We start from the raw sequence: 21,266 nt of genomic DNA on the forward strand, positions 1-21,266 counted from the left end.
CACGGCTCCTTTAATCTTCAAAAAATGCAAGCACTTAAAACTTACCTGGCTGACGAGAGACCCCAACAACTATACTACCTGAACGCCTTTGCCGAAGCCCGCGAATTATTTCAACGGCAGCAAGCCCAAATCGTCCGCCAAATGGTCGTTTTAAAAACAACTGGACCCCCCCCCATACGATGAGATTAGGGCTCAGGAGGAACAATTGGATCGAACCCTCGTCCCCTTCTACTACCCCGAACCCGAAGCACCTCGACAGCCAGGGCCTGGTGCGGGAGCCAGAGCGGGAGCCGGAGGGGGAGGCACAGGACCAAGGGAGAATGTAACGAACCCACCAGCCACAGTTCCAGGACCAAGGGAGAATGTAACTAACCCACCAGCCACAGTCACTGCCCCTCCCCAAAGCGCCCCTAACACACTGCCGCCCGATCCTTCCTCAAGCGCATCGAACTCGGCAGAGAACCAGGCTGACTTGGACCTTGGGCCTTTACTCAGTGGGCAGCTCCTAACTGAAGGAAGAGAGGGACCCGTTTCCAGTAGAACCAGAAACAGGGACAATCTGCTGAACGGAGAAATAGAAGGTGCCTTTCCACTGCGGGCATTACCTATACCTCCCGTCAGAGCAGGCGACCCTCCCCGTATGGTCTTTACGCACCAACCTTTCCTTACCTCTGACCTAATGAACTGGTCCGATAAGATGCCGTCTCTACGGGACGACCCAGACAAATGCCACCGCCAAGTGGCTACCATCTTCTCCACTCACAACCCCACGTGGGCGGATGTGCACATGTTGTTGGGAGCCCTTTTTAATGAGGCAGAGAAAAGGGAGATCTTAGCAAAGGCGGGAGAAGCCCTCGGCCGGGAAGGATACCAGCCAAACTGCCCGACCTCAATGACCCCACTGACCACTCAGACGTTACTTAACGACCCTGACTGGAATTATAACACTACCGATGGCCAATGGGGTCTAAAAATCTTCAAGAAGGCCATTCTAGATGGCATCAAAGCTGCAGGGCAGCGAACTGTAAACTGGACCAAAGTCCAAGCGGTCCTCCAAGGACCTGATGAACATCCCTCTGACTACTATTCACGGCTAGTCTCCGCTATTAAGACCTGGGGTGGAATAGACCCGGAGAGCCCACAGCACGAAGTGATAGTCAAAGGGTTTTTCAAAGATCAAGCCACCGCCGACATCCGAAAGGCGTTAAATTCACATCTCGGATACGATGGAAAAACCATAAACGAAATCCTTTCCATCGCAAAGTCCGTTTTTAACTCGAGAGACGAGAGGAAGAAGAGAGACCAAAAACCCGACCCTCCCCGGGTATTAGCTTATGCGGCCGCGATGCCCACCTTCAAAGAAAAGTTTAAATCAGGCGGACCGGAATTACAAGACGAACGCGTCTGTTTCCACTGTGAGGAAGTCGGGCACATAAAAAGATACTGTCCTCTTCTGACCAGGAGGTCTGAATATAAAAATTCTAAACCATACAGGCCAGAATACAAAGAAGGTGCATACCCTAAGAGTAGGGAACCTATCTCTTCCTACGATGCGAACCGACCCCCAGCCCAAATGCAGCCCCGTGCGGGACCTCCGCAACCGCGGCCCCGAAACCTACCCTACGGCGCCACCAACCCCTTTAACCAAGGGAACCATCCTACAAACCCGACCCACGAAATGGTGATGGAAGAATATCAGGAACAATGACAATTAAAAGCAGATCCCGCCTCTTTCTCATTTCTCTGCCCGGTCTTGCAATTATCCTCAACAGACCCCATATGCACTATGCAAATCGATGGACAGTCCTACGACTGTCTCTTGGACACTGGAGCCACTTACTCCACCCTCACTAACAGCCATTTAACCCCAGGAGAGGAAACCAAAACCGTGATGGGGCTTGATGGGATCCCCCGAAATTGCCCTTTATCCAAACCTGCAAAGGTCTCCGTCGGACCGTTGTCAGTTAAACATACTTTTCTATTGACCTCCAGCCCAGTCAACCTTCTCGGTAGGGATCTGCTATGTAAACTAAATGCTACTATTCAATGCGGCCAAGAGGGAATTTACTTACATATGCCAAATGACTCCATATTCAACTTCCAAGGAGTCCTGCAAGAAGCTAACAATAAACCCATTGATCTTCCTCCTGAACTTCTAAATAGTGTTCCTTCTTGGCTATGGGGCACTGAATCGACCTCTGTTGGACTCCTAAAGTCTGCAACCCCAGTAAAAGTCAACTATAGGAAAGACCTACCCTTTCCCTGCACTAAACAATATCCCCTACCTCCCGAAGCAATCGACGGCCTCACTCCGATGATCGATGAATTTTTAAAAATGGGAGTTCTAGTTCCCTGTGCCTCACCATGTAATACCCCCCTACTTCCAGTCAAGAAGCCGAATACCAACCCCGTAAAATGGCGCTTGGTGCAGGACCTTCGATTGATTAATTCCTTCGTTATTCCCAGACACGCCGTGGTGGCAAACCCACACCACCTTTTAAGCACCATCCCGGAGGGAACTGTAGTTTATTCCGTAATAGACCTCTGCTCCGCTTTCTTCAGTATCCCTGTGGATCCAGAAAGTCAGTTTCTCTTTGCTTTTACCTGGCAAACAGGCCAATTAACGTGGACCCGGTTACCCCAGGGATATGTAGAGTCCCCAGCAATTTTCTCCTCTATATTACACCAAGATCTCCTTGATGTGAACCTTCCGGGTGGCTCAGCCATCAGACTTTATGTAGATGATATCTTACTCTGTGGACGAGATTTGGAATCCTGTAAATCAGATACTATAACTCTCCTGACAATATTAGCACATAAAGGCCACAAAGTATCCCCAAAGAAGATACAATACTGCCAAAAGGAGGTTAAATATCTTGGCCACATCCTCGGACAAGGTACCCGTGCCCTCACCACCGATAGAATCGAGGCCATAACCAGACTACCCCTTCCAAAAACCAAGAGACAACTCAGGGGCTTCATTGGAATGAGTGGATTTTGCCGAGCATGGATCCCCCGTTATGGTGAGTTCACTCGGCCCCTCACTGCAATGACGCATGATAGCGCCCCAGACAAATTGCAATGGACTGCAGAAGCACTCGAAGCCTTCGAATGCATCAAACGGGAATTAAGGTCATCGCCCGCTCTTGGACTCCCAGATTATAGACTGCCCTTCTCTCTATTTGTCCACGAAAACAAAGGGGTAGCCTCAGGCGTCCTTACACAACCGTTCCAGGGGAGGAACAGACCTGTGGCTTATTACAGCCTACAGCTCGACACTACGGTACTCGGAAATGTAGGATGTCTTAGAGCCGTAGCCGCTGCAGCCTTGCTTCTAGAAAAAGCCCAAGAAACGGTTTTGGGACATGAATTGACTGTAAACGTTCCCCACGCGGTGGCCACCCTTCTTAGCCTACAAGGCTGCCAACGCTTCACGATACAGAGACTGAATAGATATGAGGCTATCCTCCTAAGTCCATCCAACATAACCATTAAAAGAGTAAATTCCCTCAATCCAGCAACCCTCCTACCCCTTCCAGACGACGGAACCCCACACCACGACTGTAGCCAAGTGGTACGACATGCCGAGAAACCACGGGGAGACCTTGACTATCTCCCTTTAGATAACCCCCACCTAATACTGTACACTGACGGGAGCTCGAAAGTAGTGGGAGGAGAGCGGAAAAGCGGGTATGCGGTCGTTAGTGACACTGGTATCCTGGAAGCGCGCCCTGTCCATGCCAAGTATAGTGCACAGGCGGCCGAACTCATCGCTTTAATCCGGGCATGCGAGTTAGCAGCAGGAAAGAGAGTAACAATCTACACAGACTCCAAATATTGCTTCGGTTTAGTTCACGCTACCGGACAAATCTGGCTGCAGAGGGGCTTCCTAACGGCCGCGGGCACTAAGATCGCCCATGCGCCCCTAGTGCAGCGCCTTATGGATTCCATACACCTTCCCGAGGAAATAGCGGTAGTTCACTGCAAAGCTCACACCAAGGGAAAAGACCCAGTATCCACAGGGAATCGCTGCGCAGATCACACAGCACAAGAAGCAGCCCTTCAACCACTAACTTCAGATAATGAATTCCAGGGACCCCAAATTCCATCGGACATAGACTTTGACCTAATGTATAAAACCGCCACCCCTGAAGAAAGGCAAGGGTGGGAAGATCACGGAGCTACCCTTCAGAATGGCATCTGGTACCTTCCCGACAAGAGACTTATAATGCCTAGACTATGGGTGCCCAAACATGTCAGAATTCTTCATCAGTGTACTCACTGGGGAAGGGACAAGCTTATAGACTCAGTACAACGCTGCTGGTATGCCCCCGGGCTAGCTCTCGCCGCGAAAACGGCAGTAAAGAACTGTCACACTTGTCAAACCTTTAACCCTAAGCATACTGCCAGAAGTCCACCCGGAGCCAGACCATGGGCTTTCGTCCCTTTTGAAAGTCTTCAAGTCGACTTCATAGATTTGCCCCCTTGCCAAGGTTATAAACATGCCCTTGTCATCATTGACCAGTTGACCGGATGGGTGGAATGCCTCCCAGCTCGCCGAGCTAATGCCCAAATGGTTGCAAAGACTCTACTGCACGAAATAATACCACGCTTCGGGGTGCCGAGACATATAGACAGCGACAGGGGCTCTCATTTCACTTCAGAGATAGTTCAGCAAGTCGCCAAAGCCTTAGGGATCAAATGGAAACTGCACACCCCATATCATCCCCCATCCTCAGGGCAAGTTGAAAGAATGAATCAACAGCTGAAATCACAGCTAGGAAAGCTTTGTAAGGACTCCGGAATCAAGTGGATCAACGCTCTCCCCTTAGTTTTACATAATCTCAGAGCTTGCCCCCGGGGAAACTTAAACTTATCCCCCTATGAAATACTTTTTGGTAGGCCCTCCCCTGTATATAATACTCAATTTCCAACATCCGAGTTAGAGGTAGGCGACTCAGAACTAACACAATATGTGATGCACCTACAGAGGCAACTCATTCGTCTCCACAGATATGCTGCCTCAAGCCAAAACATCCCCCTAGATGAAAACATCCACTCGTACCTACCAGGGGACTGGATATTAGCAAAAACATACCACAAGGTACCCTTACAGCCCACCTGGGAGGGCCCCTACCAAGTACTGTTAACCACTCCAACTTCTGTTAAGGTAGCGGAAAAGACAGCCTGGTTACATCACACCCGCTGCAAGCCGGCTTTGCCACCTGAACCCACACCGGACGAGTCGCCCTACCACGTCCCACGCCAAGCAGCGGATGACGACAACTGCAACGAGCAAAACCAACAGACCGGACCAGATCGGGGCACGAATCGGGCCCAACAGACCGGACCAGATCGGGGCACGAATCGGGCCCAACAGACCGGACCAGATCGGGGCACGAATCGGGCCCAACAGACCGGACCAGATCGGGGCACGAATCGGGCCCAACAGACCGGACCTGACTCACCTCTCACATCAACACTTTGGTCTTCCGAACTCATCACTACACCTAACCATAAAGATAAACACCCCATCCGCCTAAAACTCCGCAAGGTATCGCCGCTCCCCATTTGACAGCTCTGCAGTTTGACAGCTTCACCGCCCGCCGCTCCCCATTTGACAGCTCTGCAGTTTGACAGCTTCACCGCCCGCCGCTCCCCATTTGACAGCTCTGCAGTTTGACAGCTTCACCACCCGCCGCTCCACATTTGACAGCTCTGCAGTTTGACAGCCTCACCGCCCGCCGCTCCAGCTCTGCAGTTTGACAGCTCCACCACCCGCCGCTCCACATTTGACAGCTCTGCAGTTTGACAGCTTCACCGCCCGCCGCTCCTCATTTGACAGCTCTACTATGACAACCACCATATCCATCCTACTCCTCCTCCATTTCACCACCACCTTTTCCCAGAACTCCACGATCACACATGCTTCTTGCCCTGGATTACAAACTGAATACAAATACCTGGACTTTGGCATTGTTGATATGGTAAAAAGAGGAACATTAGACCGCCTTGGGGATTTCGAATTCTGCTTGCCAGAGACCCGCGTTCTACTTCGACACTCCGTTTCACCGATCCTCTCCGCACACCAAACCTGGGAACTCTTTGTTCGCTCACCATCCTTCCGACCTCTGGGCAAATTCATACTCACCAGAGACGGGCCTTGGAACCGTGCCCAATGCCTCAATGGCTCTTACGTACTTTTCTCCGATGGTACACCGCAACAATCGCTGAACTGGACTGTCCTCGATACTAGTGGTGGTAAGTCAGTCTATACTGACCAAAACCACCCCACGGACCGTCTGATCCACGGATTCTACTGTCAAAGGGTAGATTCTGCTCCCCGCCAAACCATTTTACAAGGCATCTGCCTCCGAAGGTACTGCTGCGTCTGGGATATTGGATTAGCCTCCAATTGGGACGGCAAAATGTACCTAGAAGGATGGCACTACTCCGTACCTCCTACAGCAGAATGGGACACTACCGGCCCCCAGAGATGTGGAGGCCTTGCCACAAACTTAACCTACTTGTTGCGCCAAGACCCCCTTCATCCTGCGGGCACTGCACCTCGACAAAGGGGGGAACTGTCAACGTCCCAGGACTCCAACAACAACGACCTCTTGTCCACCTGGCATTCCAACACCTATGTGAAACTGATCTCCCAAATTGCAAGACAAACAACCACCAACGAATGCTGGATCTGCGCCAACGCTCCTTCACACCTCCACAGTGGCATACCATTCCTTGGAGTGCCCCTCACCTTGGAACAACATCTTTCCGCTGATGTACGGTCCTGGAACCTGACCGCTGTGAACTTAACTCACCAGTACATCTACCTGACAGGACCCACAACAGGCGACCTTTGCCGGAAGTTCAGCGGCAATGACAAGGTTATCGGCGAGAGCACCTGTAAGTATACCCTTGATGTTACCTTAAGCGGCAAGATTACCCTTTGGCACCAAGGCCACCCTTCCACCTACCCTACCTTACTGTCCGCTTGGAAACGTGTGATGAACTTGGCAGACTCCTGGGACCCTTCCCCGATTTCCCAGTGTTTCTTCCGCACCTTCCATACTGGGCGCATAGACTCGTGCCTGCAGGGGCTGTTCTGGATTTGCGGCCACCGCGGCTATACATGGGCCAGCCCCCACTCCCGTGGCACCTGTTACCTTGGACTAATCCTACCTGGGGTCCGTGTTACCCAAGAACTCCCCCCCGGAAAGAGGCGCAACAAGAGAGCGAAAGACTTGTCAGAACTCTCCGATGTTGCAGCCAACGGGGAAACTTACGGTCGGGCCCTCTTTCCCGCTTATGGAGCCGGCTCCAACCACGTCGATATACTCAAACTGACTGACATACTGTTGAACTTTATGGAAGAATCCAATGCAGCTACCCAATCCATCTTAACTGAATTAACAGAGGTCAGGCAGAATTCGATCCAGAACCGCCTTGCTTTGGACTACGTACTCGCCTCGACTGGAGGGGTTTGTGCCCTCATAGGAACCGAATGCTGCACGCACGTCACTGATCAGACCTTGAACATCACAGGGCACCTTAATAACATCTACAAACTGACCGATAAACTCAGGGATATCCAACACGAGGGCCTGTCGGACACTCATCTCTGGAACTGGCTACCTGGGTCGACTTGGATAAAGCAACTTCTGGGGAACGGCCTCTTAATACTGATCACTGTTGCCATCTGCATTGCCTTTTTCTGCTGCATGATCCACTGCTTCCCGATGTGCTGTCAAACTTGCGGCTCTTGTCTTCCTATCCTTCATCCGCGATCGACCCCCATCTACAGACCACCGGCATCCGAGATCCAATCAACTCCCATCGAGATGGGACCCTTGCACCACCTCCGGACCCTGGACTCTAGGTATGACATGTCAAGCCACTATTGATTATGCGGAGAGAAGGATTGCGCGGTTTTCCTACCTTCGCAATCTTATCTCCGAAGGGGGGAACTGTCGCCGGAAAACCCCCCCCCCAACTCACTGACACGTGTTACACAAGCACCACACTCACACACGCATACATTCCCCCTTCCTGACCCTGGAGATGCCCCTTTAGAGGGACATCCCTTAAAGCCTTCCGTAAATAAGGAAGCGCTGGCTTGACAGCTTCCCGCTATGGCGCCCCGCATCGCCCTATCTTTATTGAGAGTAGACCGGCCGACCGAACTCTGCTGTCAATCGGCGCCCGCCTCAGCCAATCAGCATTATCGAACAGCGCCCCTTGCGGCGGCCACGCGGGTACTGCAGGCTGCTGCCGCTTTCCCCTTTCCCTTGACAGCTCTCAATACAAGGTTTCCGAGTTCAATTGACCGTGACTGATCTAATCAAAATGTAGCAAGCCGCTTCCTGAAGGTGAAAGTGCTTTGAACTTCAAAGACAATATTCTTCATAAATTCACTAAAAATCAGCCGTACTTCGGATTTTCACCGGACCACTTTTATTTTGCTGGATATTACGAAGACTCTCAAAGGGGGGCGGTTCGAAATCAAGCGGCCATAATCCCTTAACCGAGCAGTCACGTACTCTGTGTTCCTTCCTACTAGACGTGACCACCTTGATAGCCATCAGTGATGGGCTCAGACAGGAGGCTATCAAGGACACAATGAACTGCATATCTTAGTGTATTCCGCACAGACACACACAAAAGACTGCGATCGGACTCTCCTCAGGGGGCAGGAAACTTCGCCCTCTTCCTTTGTTTCTGTATATGACTCATGCGAGGAGGGGGAAGAGGGCTCCGGCCAGGTGTCAGGACACTCGGGTTACCTGTGCGGCCCCTCCCCAACTCCTCCTATTTTTAATATAATCGTGATGTAAATGTGATGTAATTCTGAGGGTGTAACTTAGGGGATTAGCAAGTAATAAAAGTTGGGGTCTCCCTTTGTTCGGGGCTTCCATTTTGCTTCACCTTGTGGGCGGTGGGAGTCCTGTCGCGACAGTCTTTCTAAATAAAGACCGAGCCTACTGGCTGCTGTTTTGCTCTGACTTGCTCTGGTCGGTGTCTTCATTTGCCCAAGAGGACCCTTGAATTTCCGTTAACACCCCTAAACATATTTTTTTTAGAAAAAAAGCACTGAGGTTATCTATATCCTCTGCTCTTTTAAAATGTGGGGTTTATTTTGATTATGGATTTTGTGGTTTCATATTTTGATTTTTATCTATAAACCACCCTGAAACCTGCAGGTATAGGGCAGTATATAAATTCAGTTATTGTTGTCATTATCATTAATAATAATAATAATAATAATAATAATAATAATAATAATAATAAAGAGATCCAGGAAAAGCTAAATGATTGCTTTGCACTGCAGGAAATAGGCCAGAGCCCAATGCATGAGCTAAACTTTGCAGGGGGGAAGTAATAAACTACTTGGGCAAAGGAATTGAGGAGATTATCATCAAATTTGCAGAGGACACCAAACTAGGAGGAGTAGCTAAAGCCGCAGAAGACACAATTGGGATTCAGGATGACCTTAACCGATTGGAGAACTGGACCAAAACTAACAATGTGAATTTCAACAGGGGCAAATCCTATATAAGATTTGGGGAGGGGACGAGGACGAGGACACCTGCCTTCCCTGTAGTACCATGTGAAAAGGATTTAGGCGTCTTAGTGAAGGAGTTTGTAAATAAACGCAAGAGTGAGTTTTTCTCTTTGTAAACTGACTTTTGGTGAGAAATAAATTTCTGCAGTCCCCCCCCCCCCCAAAATGAGAGAGGTAGCTACCCTTCCCCTGTCCCAACAGCCCTTACTGTCAGAACGTCTTTCTGAGGTTTAGGGACATGATGCCCCTCAGGGGTGCCAACTTGAATAAAATATTGGGGTGGTGGGCAGGTAAGCCCCGCCCTGCATAATTGATCACACCATTTGAATGACAATGTCTATCAACTTTATGGGGACGGACACCCTAAAATATTTTATTTTATACTAAGCCATTTCTCACCTTCTCACCCCGTGCCTTTTCCTGTAAGACCTATTGCAGTCGTTAAGAGTCGTCAACAGGCTCATCTCAGCTATCTGCCAATCTCCCATTCCCACCACCCTTCTGAGTAATACCCCTCCCCACCTTCTCACTATATAGAAGGATCTGGCAACTTCTGTTTCAGTGTATCTGAAGAAGTGTGCATGCACACGAAAGCTCATACCAAGAACTAACTTAGTTGGTCTTTAAGGTGCTACTGGAAGGAATTTTTTTATTTATTTTATTGGGGGGGGTGAAGACCCCCTGGGCCCCTAGGAGTTGGCTCTTAGGATGTCCCTTTGCCAGTTCCAGTTCCCCAACCCCCTCCCACGGCAGGGATCCCTCCTGGCTCTGCAAGTGCGGCGAAGGGCGCCCCTGTTGCAGCTGGCCGGTCCCTTTTGGCTGAAGAGACTTGAGAGAAGGAGTCCACGAAGGGGTTAAAGGAAGCGAGAGAGGACTGGATGCCTTGAAAGGCCTGGAAAGGGACACTCCCTTTGTCCGTCCCTGTCCCCCCCATCTGCCCTCCCTTCTCCGCTTGTCTAGGGTGGTCCCTCCAGATGGAGAGGTTGGCGCGCTCGGGAGAAATGCGGCACGGAGAGCGAGGGGTGAGCTGTGCCAAGGGGGGGCTCTGGGCGCAGAAGAGACTCTGGGGAGGGGTCTCCTTCATGTCATAGAATCATAGAATCATAGAGTTGGAAGAGACCACAAGGGCCATCGAGTCCAACCCCCTGCCAAGCAGGAAACCCCATCAGAGCACTCCTGACATATGGTTGTCAAGCCTCTGCTTAAAGACCTCCAAAAAAGGAGACTCCACCACACTCCTTGGCAGCAAATTCCACTGTCAAACAGCTCTTACTGTCAGGAAGTTCTTCCTAATGTTTAGGTGGGATCTTCTTTCTTGTAGTTTGGATCCATTGCTCCGTGTCCGCTTCTCTGGAGCAGCAGAAAACAACCTTTCTCCCTCCTCTATGTGACATCCTTTTATATATTTGAACATGGCTATCATATCACCCCTTAACCTCCTCTTCTCCAGGCTAAACATGCCCAGCTCCCTTAGCCGTTCCTCATAAGGCATCGTTTCCAGGCCTTTGACCATTTTGGTTGCCCTCCTCTGGACACGTTCCAGTTTGTCAGTGTCCTTCTTGAATTGTGGTGCCCAGAACTGGACACAGTACTCCAGGTGAGGTCTGACCAGAGCAGAATACAGTGGCACTATTACTTCCCTTGATCTAGATGCTATACTCCTATTGATGCAGCCCAGAATTGCATTGGCTTTTTTAAGCTGCCACGTCACACTGTTGGCTCATGTCAAGTTTGTGGTCAACCAAGACTCCTAGATCCTTTTCACATGTACTGCTCTCAAGCCAGGTGTCCCCCATCTTGTATTTGTGCCTCTCATTTTTTTTGCCCAAGTGCAATACTTTACATTTCTCCCTGTTAAAATTCATCTTGTTTGTTTTGGCCCAGTTCTCTAATCTGTCAAGGTTGTTTTGAAGTGTGATCCTGTCCTCTGGGGTGTTAGCCACCCCTCCCAGTTTGGTGTCATCTGCAAATTTGATCAGGATGCCCTTGAGAGAGGGATCCTTGAACAGTGGGGTCCACTTCGCCCACCCCTCCCTCCCTTCCTGGAAGCCGAACTCCTCCCCCTCTATGAGCCCCAGACAAGCCAAGTCAGGCCATTGGTCGACCTGGAAATAGAGGAGGGGGGAAAGGCAGGAATTTTCCCACTGCAGAGGAAGGACAGAATGAAAAATCCTCCTCCAAAACGGCTCTTTGTTTCTGGAATTCCTTTCACAAAGTAGCCAAAACCCGTTTCCATCTCCCATGTTTTCAGTTTTCAGTGTTATTTCCCTTGCATGGTCAATGATTCCATACACCATTCCAAAAATATGGATGGAGGTGCTATGGAAATGTTTCAGCATTTATATATAATATACATATTGAAAGCATTTCATTATTTTTGTTTATTTTTTGTTTATTTTATTGCATGCTGAGATACAATCCATCAGCATCAAAAGGTAATAGAAGCCTGCACCTTCCCAGTCTGGGTTGCTTCAAGGTCAAAGGACTCATTATCATGATAGACAATACCTGTGGCTGGAGGCTCTACACAGAGACATGTGCATATTCAGGCCAAGGATTGCCAGTATTATAGGCAAGGTGTGTGAACTTGCCAAATTTATAAATGCTGAGTGTGAGATAAAGTGAGTGGGTGGGATTATAGTATATACTATAAGGTAAAGGGACCCCTGACCATTAGGTCCAGTCATGGCCGACTCTGGGGTTGCGGCGCTCATCTCGCTTTACTGGCCGAGGGAGCCGGCGTACAGCTTCCGGGTCATGTGGCCAGCATGACTAAGCCGCTTCTGTCGAACCAGAGCAGCGCACAGAAACGCCGTTTACTGTATTTTTCGCCCTATAGACACACTTTTTCCCCTCCAAAAATGAAGGGAAAATGTGTGTGCGTCCTATGGGGTGAGTGCAGGCTTTCGCTGAAGCCGGGAGAGTGAGGGGGGGTCGGTGTGCACCGACCCCTCTCACTCTCCAGGCTTCAGGAAGATATCCGCAAGCCTTGGGAGCCCGTGGGAGTTCCTGCCGGGCTCCCAAGGCTTGCGGACAACAACCTGCAGCCCGAAACCCGGTGAGTGCAGAGGAGCATGCCCCAGGCTTCGGGCAGATATCCGCAAGCCTGGGGAGACCGGTGCCTGGGGGGGAATAATTTTTTTTCTTTATTTCCCCCCCCCCAAAAAAAACTAGGTGCGCCCTATGGGCCAGTGCGCCCTATAGGGCGAAAAATACGGTACCTTCCCGCCAGAGCGGTACCTATTTATCTACTTGCACTTTGACGTGCTTTCGAACTGCTAGGTTGGCAGGAGCAGGGACCGAGCAACGGGAGCTCACCCCGTTGTGGGGATTTGAACCTCCAACCTTCGGATCGGCAAGTCCTAGGCTCTGTGGTTTAACCCACAGTGCCACCCGCGTCCCTAGTATATACGTTAATGATGTCCATTCATAACTTTTCATGAGTTTATATTGTGATTCACTTGTGGTACACGCTCCAGTATTACTAATATACTTTGCTGTCCTTGCTTCAAAAGGTGAAAAGGTTTTAACATTTTAACTCTGCAAAGTTTGCAGAAGAAGTCACAGGTTAATGGCGGCACCAGATACTTTGCTGTCTTTGTGTCAGTGGATTAATACAGTAGTTTTGAATATTTCTACATTCACGTATGGCACCAATAACACTTCTGCTTTATCTGAAGAAGTGTGCATGCACACGAAAGCTCATACCAAGAACTAACTTAGTTGGTCTTTAAGGTGCTACTGGAAGGAATTTTTTTATTTTGACTTCTGCTTTACTTATTCCATTTAGGAGAGACTCTGATACACAAGTCTCAACTCATTTCTTTCCTTGAGACACAAAAATACAGAAATGCAGGAGAGGCTGAGAGGCATTTCCCTTCAGTATGCAGTGAGACTGTCTCCTTTCAGTGTGTAAGAACATATGAAGAAGCCTGCTGGGTCAGGATGATGACCCACCTTTGGCTTGTCAACTGCAATTTCGTCCATTTCCCCACGTCTCTCTGGAGAGACTTTGCCTCCAGTCCTGCCTCCCCTGTCCATTGCTAGGCTTTTCAGACGCAGTGATAACTGCATCCCACTCCTTCTCTCCATCCCACCCGGTTTCCATTATTCCCACCATATCATCTCCCATGTCTACAGGGTTTAAGGGAAGATTGCTACTGAGTTATTTTTTATTTTTTGGAGGGGCTGTCCAACAGTCTGTTGCTATGATTTATTAGATTTTTCGATCACTTTCTCTTCCTCAGGGCAACCCAAAACGACTTGCAGCCAAACACACATCAGCAATATTAAGTATTAAAAGTCCTGATCTTAGTGACCAGCCAAGGTCTTCTTTGCCATGTTTTCTGTATTTTGGAAGGCAGAGAGAAGGCTGTTCTCAGGGCCTGCTCCACCATGAGGCAGACTGAGGCAGCCCCCTCAGGCAGCAGATGCAGAGAGGGGCAAGTGGACCGAGCTGAGTGCCATTTTGTTGCTGTTTAGTCGTTTAATCGTGTCCGACTCTTCGTGACCCCCTGGACCAGAGCACGCCAGGCACTCCTGTCTTCCACTGCCTCCCACAGTTTGGTCAGATTCATGCTGGTAGCTTCGAAAACACTGTCCAACCATCTCGTCCTCTGTCGTCCCCTTCTCCTTGTGCCCTCGATCTTCTTGTGCCATTTGGCCTGCCCTAATTTAACCTTTAATTTACCTTGAATTTACCTTTACCTTTAATTTAACCTACTGTCCTCTCATCTAGTGGAAGGGGCTGCCCCATTGCCAGTGCCCTAGGCACAATGGAGCAGCCTTGGAAAGTAAATGGTGCAGGATTAGGGAATGCGTGCAGTTGATTGGAAGATTTTGGAATGATATTACAGATCATGGAGGAAGGAGGGTAATGGATTTCCAGTGGAGGGGAAAGGTGACAATGCTACGTCCCTCCAGATGTTGCTGCAGTACAACTCGCATCATTGCTGGCCATAGGCCATCCTTGCTTGGGTTGATGGTAAAGGTAAGGTAAAGGGACCCCTGACCATTAGGTCCAGTCGTGACCGACTCTGGGGTTGCGGTGCTCATCTCACTTTATTGGCCAAGGGAGCCAGCATACAGCTTCTGGGTCATGTGGCCAGCATGACTAAGCAGGGATTCGAACCACCGACCTTCTGGTCAGCAAGTCCTAGGCTCTGTGGTTTAACCCATAGCACCACCTGCGTCCCTCTGGGTTGATGGTACTTTGAGTCTAACCACATCAGGAGGGCCAGAGGTGCCCCACCTTATCATAGAAGTTTTCTTTTGGTGCTCAGTGTTAATGGGAAGTTCAAGGTGGAAGTGGATACTAAGGGTCCTTGAGACAATTTCCCAGAGCGTATTATGGATATTTATTTAAAAAGACAATCCAACAGTGTAACTGTATTCTAAGATCATGTGGCTTTACTGATGATTGAAGATCAGGAAAGTTTGAAGAGATTTTACCATTATTTCATTTCATTTCCTAACAAATCAGACCAATGTGTGTTACATTCCTTTATTCTCTTTCTTGAAACCCTTTGCAGGAATTTTGTTACACTTCCACCACCTCTGAAGCAAGGGGGAAAGACAGAATTCTGTGAGCACACTTAGTTCATATCCCTGAACTCACAAAGAAGAGAAACCACTAGGGATGGAGTGCAGAAAGAGTCTCACTGATTGTGGAACACTCAGTAAACACCAGCAAACTCATACGGGAGGAAAACAGTTTGAATGTATGGTATGTGAAAAGAGCTTCACTCGGAATGAAAGCCTTGTTACACATCAACGAACTCACACAGGAGAGAAACCATTTCAATGTGTGGAGTGTGGAAAGAGTTTCAGTCGCAGTGAAGGCCTTAATTTACATCAACGAACTCACACAGGTGAGAAACCTTTTAAATGTATGGAGTGTGGAAAGAGCTTCAGTAGGCATGGAAATCTTAATATACACCAACAAACTCACACAGGGAAGAAACCCTTTAAATGCGTGGAATGTGGAAAGAGTTTCCGTCACAGGGGAAACCTTAATACACACCAACGAACTCACACAGGGGAAAAACCCTTTAAATGTATGGAGTGTGGAAAGAGATTTAGTCACAGTGGAAATCTTAATACACATCAACGAACTCACACAGGGGAGAAACCATATACATGTATGGCATGTGGGATGAGCTTCAGTCAAAGAGAAAACCTTAATTTACATCAACGAACTCACACAAGGGACAGACCATATAAATGTATGGAGTGTGGAAAGAGCTTCAGTCAGATTGGAAACCTTAATAAACATCAACAAATTCACACCGGAGAGAGACCATTTAAATGTATGGAGTGTGGAAAGACCTTCAGTCAGAGTTTCCGCCTTAATTTACATAATCAGACTCACACAGTGAAACCCTTCAAATGCATGGAGTGTGGAAAGAGCTTCAGTCGGAGTGGAATGCTAATAATTCATCAAAGAACTCATACAGAGGAGAAACCTTTTAAGCATCAACAAATTCACACAGCGGGGAAGCCATTTAAATGCATGGAGTGTGGAAAGAACTTCAGTCGGAGGAGAATGCTAGTAATTCATAAACAAACTCACACAGAGGAGAAACCTTTTAAATGTGTGGAGTGTGGAAAGAGCTTCTCTGGTAGTAGAAACCTTAAAAAACATCTGCGAACTCACAGAAGAGAAGAACCATTTAAATGTATGGAGTGTGGAAAGAGCTACAGTCAGAGTGGAAGCCTTAAGAAACATCAACAAACTCACACAGGGAATAAACCTTTTAAATGTTTGGAGTGTGGAAAGAACTTCCGTCAGAGTTCAGACCTTACTTTGCATCGTCGGACTCACACGGGTGAGAAGCCATATAAATGTATGGAGTGTGGAAAGAGCTTCAGTCAGAGTGGAAACCTTAATAAACATCTACAAACCCATACTGGGGAGAAACCGTTTAAATGTATGGACTGTGGAAAGCGCTTTTGTCAGAATGAAAGCCTTACTTTACATCTACGAACCCACACAGGTGAGAAACCATATAATTGTATGCAGTGTGGAAAGAGCTTCAGTCAGAGCGGAAAGCTGAGAATTCATCAACAAACTCACACAGAGGGGAAAACCATTTAAATGTATGGAGTGTGGAAAGAGCTTCATTAAGAGAAGAAGCCTTAAAAACCATCAACAAACCCACAGTGGAGGAACTGTTTAAATTGAAGGAGTGTGGAAAGTGCTTCAGCAGTGATGGAGTGCTTACAAACAATCAGTGGAAAAACCATTCAAATGTATGGAGTGCATAAATTGTTTCTCTCAGAGTTCACTCCTTCAGATCAGCAAATTCATATCGGGGCAATCGGTTGTAGATGCTTCGGGCGTGTATGATGTTCTGGTTTTTGTAAAGTTGTATAGACATGTTTTTAAGGAATGAACTCGCAGTAGTAAGTATAATTTAAGATTTTCAAATTTGAAGCTTTCACTGCTGGGTCGTATTGCTGTGATAAAAATGAATGTATTGCCTAGAATGTTGTTCTTGTTTCAAACATTGCAAATTGTGGACAAAATGGACTGTTTCAAGAAGTGGCAGAGAGATATTTCTAGATTTGTCTGGCAGGGCAAGAAGCCTAGAATAAAATTTAAAATACTAACAGATGCAAAGGAAAGAGGTGGATTTGCCCTGCCAGACTTTAAACTTTACTATGAATCAGCAACTTTCTGCTGGTTGAAAGAATGGCTGCTTCTTGAAAACACAGACATTTTGGATTTAGAAGGTTTTAACAATGTATTTGGATGGCATGCATATCTGTGGTATGATAAGGTCAAAGCACATAAAGCATTTAACAATCATATTGTCAGGAAAGCATTGTTTAATGTCTGGATAAGATATAAGGATTTATTGGAAAATAAAACCCCAAGGTGGCTGTCACCGATGGAAGCAAAAGCACAGAAAAAGCTCAATATGGAGGCCAAATGGCCGAAATATTGGGAAATTCTGGAACAAGAGGGAGATAGACTGAAATTGCAGAGTTTTGAGAAACTAAAAAACAAAGTGCGAGATTGGCTTCATTATTATCAGATAATGGAGGCTGTGGGGGTTTGATTAGCTGCTTGTGCGTGAAAACGTGCTCCCTCAGAGTTTGTGCGACCCCACAAACCTCCGTGTGTGACGGAGCTCCTCAGACATGTCTGCTCTAGTCACTAGTAGAGTCCGACAGTGGCTGTCTGCGGAAGCGTTTCCAGCAAAGAAGTTCCTTAACGGAAACGCGTCTCCTGGACTCACGGCGTGACAGTTTCCTGCGAGGTGTGGGTCTGCCTATGGGAGACTCCGATACCTCCCCACTGTTCTCGCTGGAAGCCTCCCTGAGCCCTCCCTCCTGCTCGCATTCCCTCAGAGACCCACTCCTCCCCCTGCTGGTCCCTGCTTCAGCAGTTGAGTCTCTTTCATCCTGCCTGAGTCCCTCCACCACCTGATGCTCTGATGGCAGTTCCCTGACATCCACCTCCCCTCCAGGGCCCCCCTCACCCCCTCCCAATTCCTCCCCCCTGGGAGGTGAAGGGCTAAAACCCCGAAACGAATCTTCCTCATCTTCTGACGTCTCGAACAATTCTCTCCATCGATCGTCGTCCTGGCCAGCTGAATCCTCTTCCTCTTCAGAATCTGGGAACCCCTCCAACTCCTCTTCCTCGTCGGTGGTGGCAAAGTATTCCCTTCGGAACCTCGCTACCGGCTGAGGTTTACGTGGGAACCTCTGATGAAAAGTCTCTATTAAAACCTCGTCATTGACATCCTCTGCCCTAACCCAGGTGTTTTCCGACTCCGGTTCCCCTTCCCACATTACCAAATACTCTACTTGATCTCCCTTCCACCTGGAATCGAGGATCTCCGCTACATGGTAGCTGTGTTCCTTCTCCTCCATTGCTGGTCCCCTAGTGACCCTCCCCTCACTGTCTCCTCTATACGGTGACAGCAACGACCTGTGAAAAACTGGGTGCAGCTTCATGTGGTTCGGTAACCGGAGCCTGAAAGCCACTGGATTGACCTGCTGTATGACTTCAAACGGACCCAGCCCTTTGGGTCTTAATTTCTTACAACCTCCTTTGAATGGCAACCCTTGGGTTGACAGCCACACCTGGTCCCCCACCCTGATGCTTTCACCTTCCCTTCTGTTTTTGTCTGCCTGCCTCTTATATTCCTCCTTAGCCCTGTTTAAATTGAGTTGGAGCTGGCGATGGATCGCTTCCATTTCTTCCACGAACTGTTCTGCAGCTGGAACGCTCCAGTTCTCCCCCTCCCCCCCTGGGAAGGCTCTGGGATGGCACCCGTGATTAGCCAAAAAGGGGCTCATCCCCGTGGACACGTTCTCTGCATTGTTGTAGGCAAATTCTGCCAACGCCAACTTCTCCACCCAATCATTCTCTCTGTCATTAACATAACACCTCAAATATTGTTGGAGAACCCCATTTGCTCTTTCCGCCTGCCCGTTGGTTTCAGGATGACGGGCCGTCGAGAAATTAACCTCTACATGCAGTAAGCTCATGAGCTTCCTCCAGAACCTGGAAGTAAATTGTTTCCCTCGGTCTGAAACCACCCTCAAGGGGGCGCCATGCAACCTAAACACATTCTCTACAAACAATTTGGCGGTTTCTTCTGCTGTAACCGCATGTGAGCAGGCTATGAAGTGGGCCATTTTAGTTAACAGGTCTACTACAACCATGATGGCTGTTTTCCCTCTAGACCTTGGCAGATCAGTCATGAAATCTATTGCCACTGCTTCCCACGGTCTCTCAGGTGTGGGCAGTGGTTCTAATAAACCAGCCGGCGCCCGCCTCTCCCCCTTGGCTCTTTGGCATTGTTCACACCCTCTCACATACTCCCGCACCTCTTCCCTGACCTTGGGCCACCAAAATTCCCTGGTAACCAGCCACATGGTTTTGTGTTGCCCAAAGTGCCCTGCTGTGGGGCTATCGTGCAGCTGCTTGAGTACCTTCTCCCTCAATTCCCCTTCAGGTATATATAACGCTCCCTTATAATACAATGCCCCATTTCTCTCCTCAAAACCACCGGATTTGTCTTCCTCCCCTCTGAGATCCCTGAGTTTCCCCTGGGCGTATGCATCCTGCACCGTACCCTCTACCAATTCCCTTTGCCCCACCAAAGTCGCCCCACACACCCAGCGGTCCTCTGGAATGATATGGGTTTCTTCGGGTGCTCCCTCCCCCTCCAAATATTCAGGTTTGCGTGAGAGAGCGTCCGCCCTAACATTCTCTGGGCCTGGCACATAACAAATCTCAAAGTTAAATTTGGAGAACTCTTGGGCCCATCTCAACTGCCTTTGGTTGAGCACTCGCGCCGTTCTCCAGTACTCTAGATTTTTATGGTCCGTGCACACTTGCACTTTATGTTGTGCACCAACTAGCAGATGCCTCCATCTCCGGAACGCCTCATGAATAGCAAGCAGTTCTCGGTCGTACACCGTGTAGTTCCTCTCGGATTTGTTCAGCTTCCGCGAGAAGAAGGCACACGGACGCCACTCTGACTCCTCCTTCCCCGGCTGCAGAAGAAGCACCGCCCCTATGGCTCTGTCAGATGCGTCTGTTTCAACCCTTAGCTTCTTTCGTAAATCCACATGCAGAAGTTGTTCTTCAGAGGCGAAGGCCCTTTTCAGTTCCTCAAACGCTCGCTCCGCCTCCGCCGTCCATACAAACTTCTTTTTACTGCTGAGACAGTCAGTGATGGGCGCCGTCAGATGGGCGAAGTTGCGGATGAACTTACGATAAAAGTTTCCAAACCCTAGGAACCTCTGCACATCCTTCTTGGTTTTGGGTGTTTTCCATTCCAGCACTGCCTGTACCTTGCCGGGATCCATGGCCCATCCCTTGTCTGACAGGCGGTACCCCAGGAATTCCACCTCCTTGGTATGGAACCGACACTTCTCCAGTTTGACCCACAGCCTGTTGGCTTGCAGTCTGCTCAACACTTCTCTGACGTCTCTCACATGTTGCTCCTCATTCTCAGAATACACCAACACATCATCTAGAAAGGCAACGCAATTCTTGTAGAGCAAAGGGCCCAGCACGTGGTTCATAAAAGATTGAAAACACGCGGAGCCTGCTTGTAATCCAAATGGCATAACGAGGTATTCAAACGCCCCCAAAGGGGTAAACATGGTGGTTTTCCATTCATCCCCTTTCCTTATGCGTATCAGGTTGTACGCCCCCCTTAGATCCAGCTTTGTGAAAATCTTTCCCTTCCTCACCCTGTTCAAAATATCATCAATTCTGGGCATAGGGAACGCCACCGGTTCAGTCACTGCATTCAGCCGCCTAAAATCACATACAAGTCTCGGCTTGTCCGCATTTTTTTTGTCCACAAAGAACACTGGGCTCCCCCCTGCTGCTTTGGACTCTCTGATGAAGCCTCTCTTCAGGTTCTTGTCAATGAACCCTCGCTGGTTTTTGAAAATGCGCGCGCGCGCGCTGTTCCGATTTCCATCGGCTCTGCCGGCGGGAAAGCTGGCTCAGGAATGTCTGGAATGCGGAACTCCTTCCAACGTTCCCCTCTCCCTTCCCGCCTCTCCAAGGCTCTTGCCTCCTGCCGCGCTCCTATGGTCAGCGCAGATTTGGTCAGCTGATCCATAGACTCCGCCCTGGGGCTCCGTGCCAGCTCGTCTTTCACCCCCGAAGAAAGACCTTCTTCAAATAGCATTTGAACGGGTGCCGCCGATAAATCCCAACTCA

At 48.9% G+C, this 21,266-nt stretch overlaps 2 protein-coding genes across 2 annotated transcripts in view; both read left to right on the forward strand.

Annotated features, from left to right (window-relative positions):
* The window catches only part of LOC310701111 (uncharacterized protein), a 93,822-nt gene that overhangs the window by 59,587 nt on the left and 12,969 nt on the right, over positions 1–21,266 (forward strand). The window lies entirely within an intron of this gene.
* On the forward strand, positions 10,479–16,959 carry LOC310699305 (uncharacterized protein; the record flags this gene model as incomplete). The annotated part of the gene is made up of 3 exons (XM_083486951.1): positions 10,479–10,587; positions 15,097–16,115; positions 16,861–16,959. The coding sequence occupies exons 2-3, from the start codon at positions 15,204–15,206 to the stop codon at positions 16,957–16,959; spliced, it is 1,011 nt and encodes a 336-aa protein (XP_083343077.1). The 5' UTR covers positions 10,479–10,587; positions 15,097–15,203.

The sequence above is a fragment of the Podarcis liolepis genome, assembly GCF_965112155.1.
Source record: "Podarcis liolepis genome assembly, chromosome: 2".
Taxonomy (NCBI): Eukaryota; Metazoa; Chordata; class Lepidosauria; order Squamata; family Lacertidae; genus Podarcis; species Podarcis liolepis.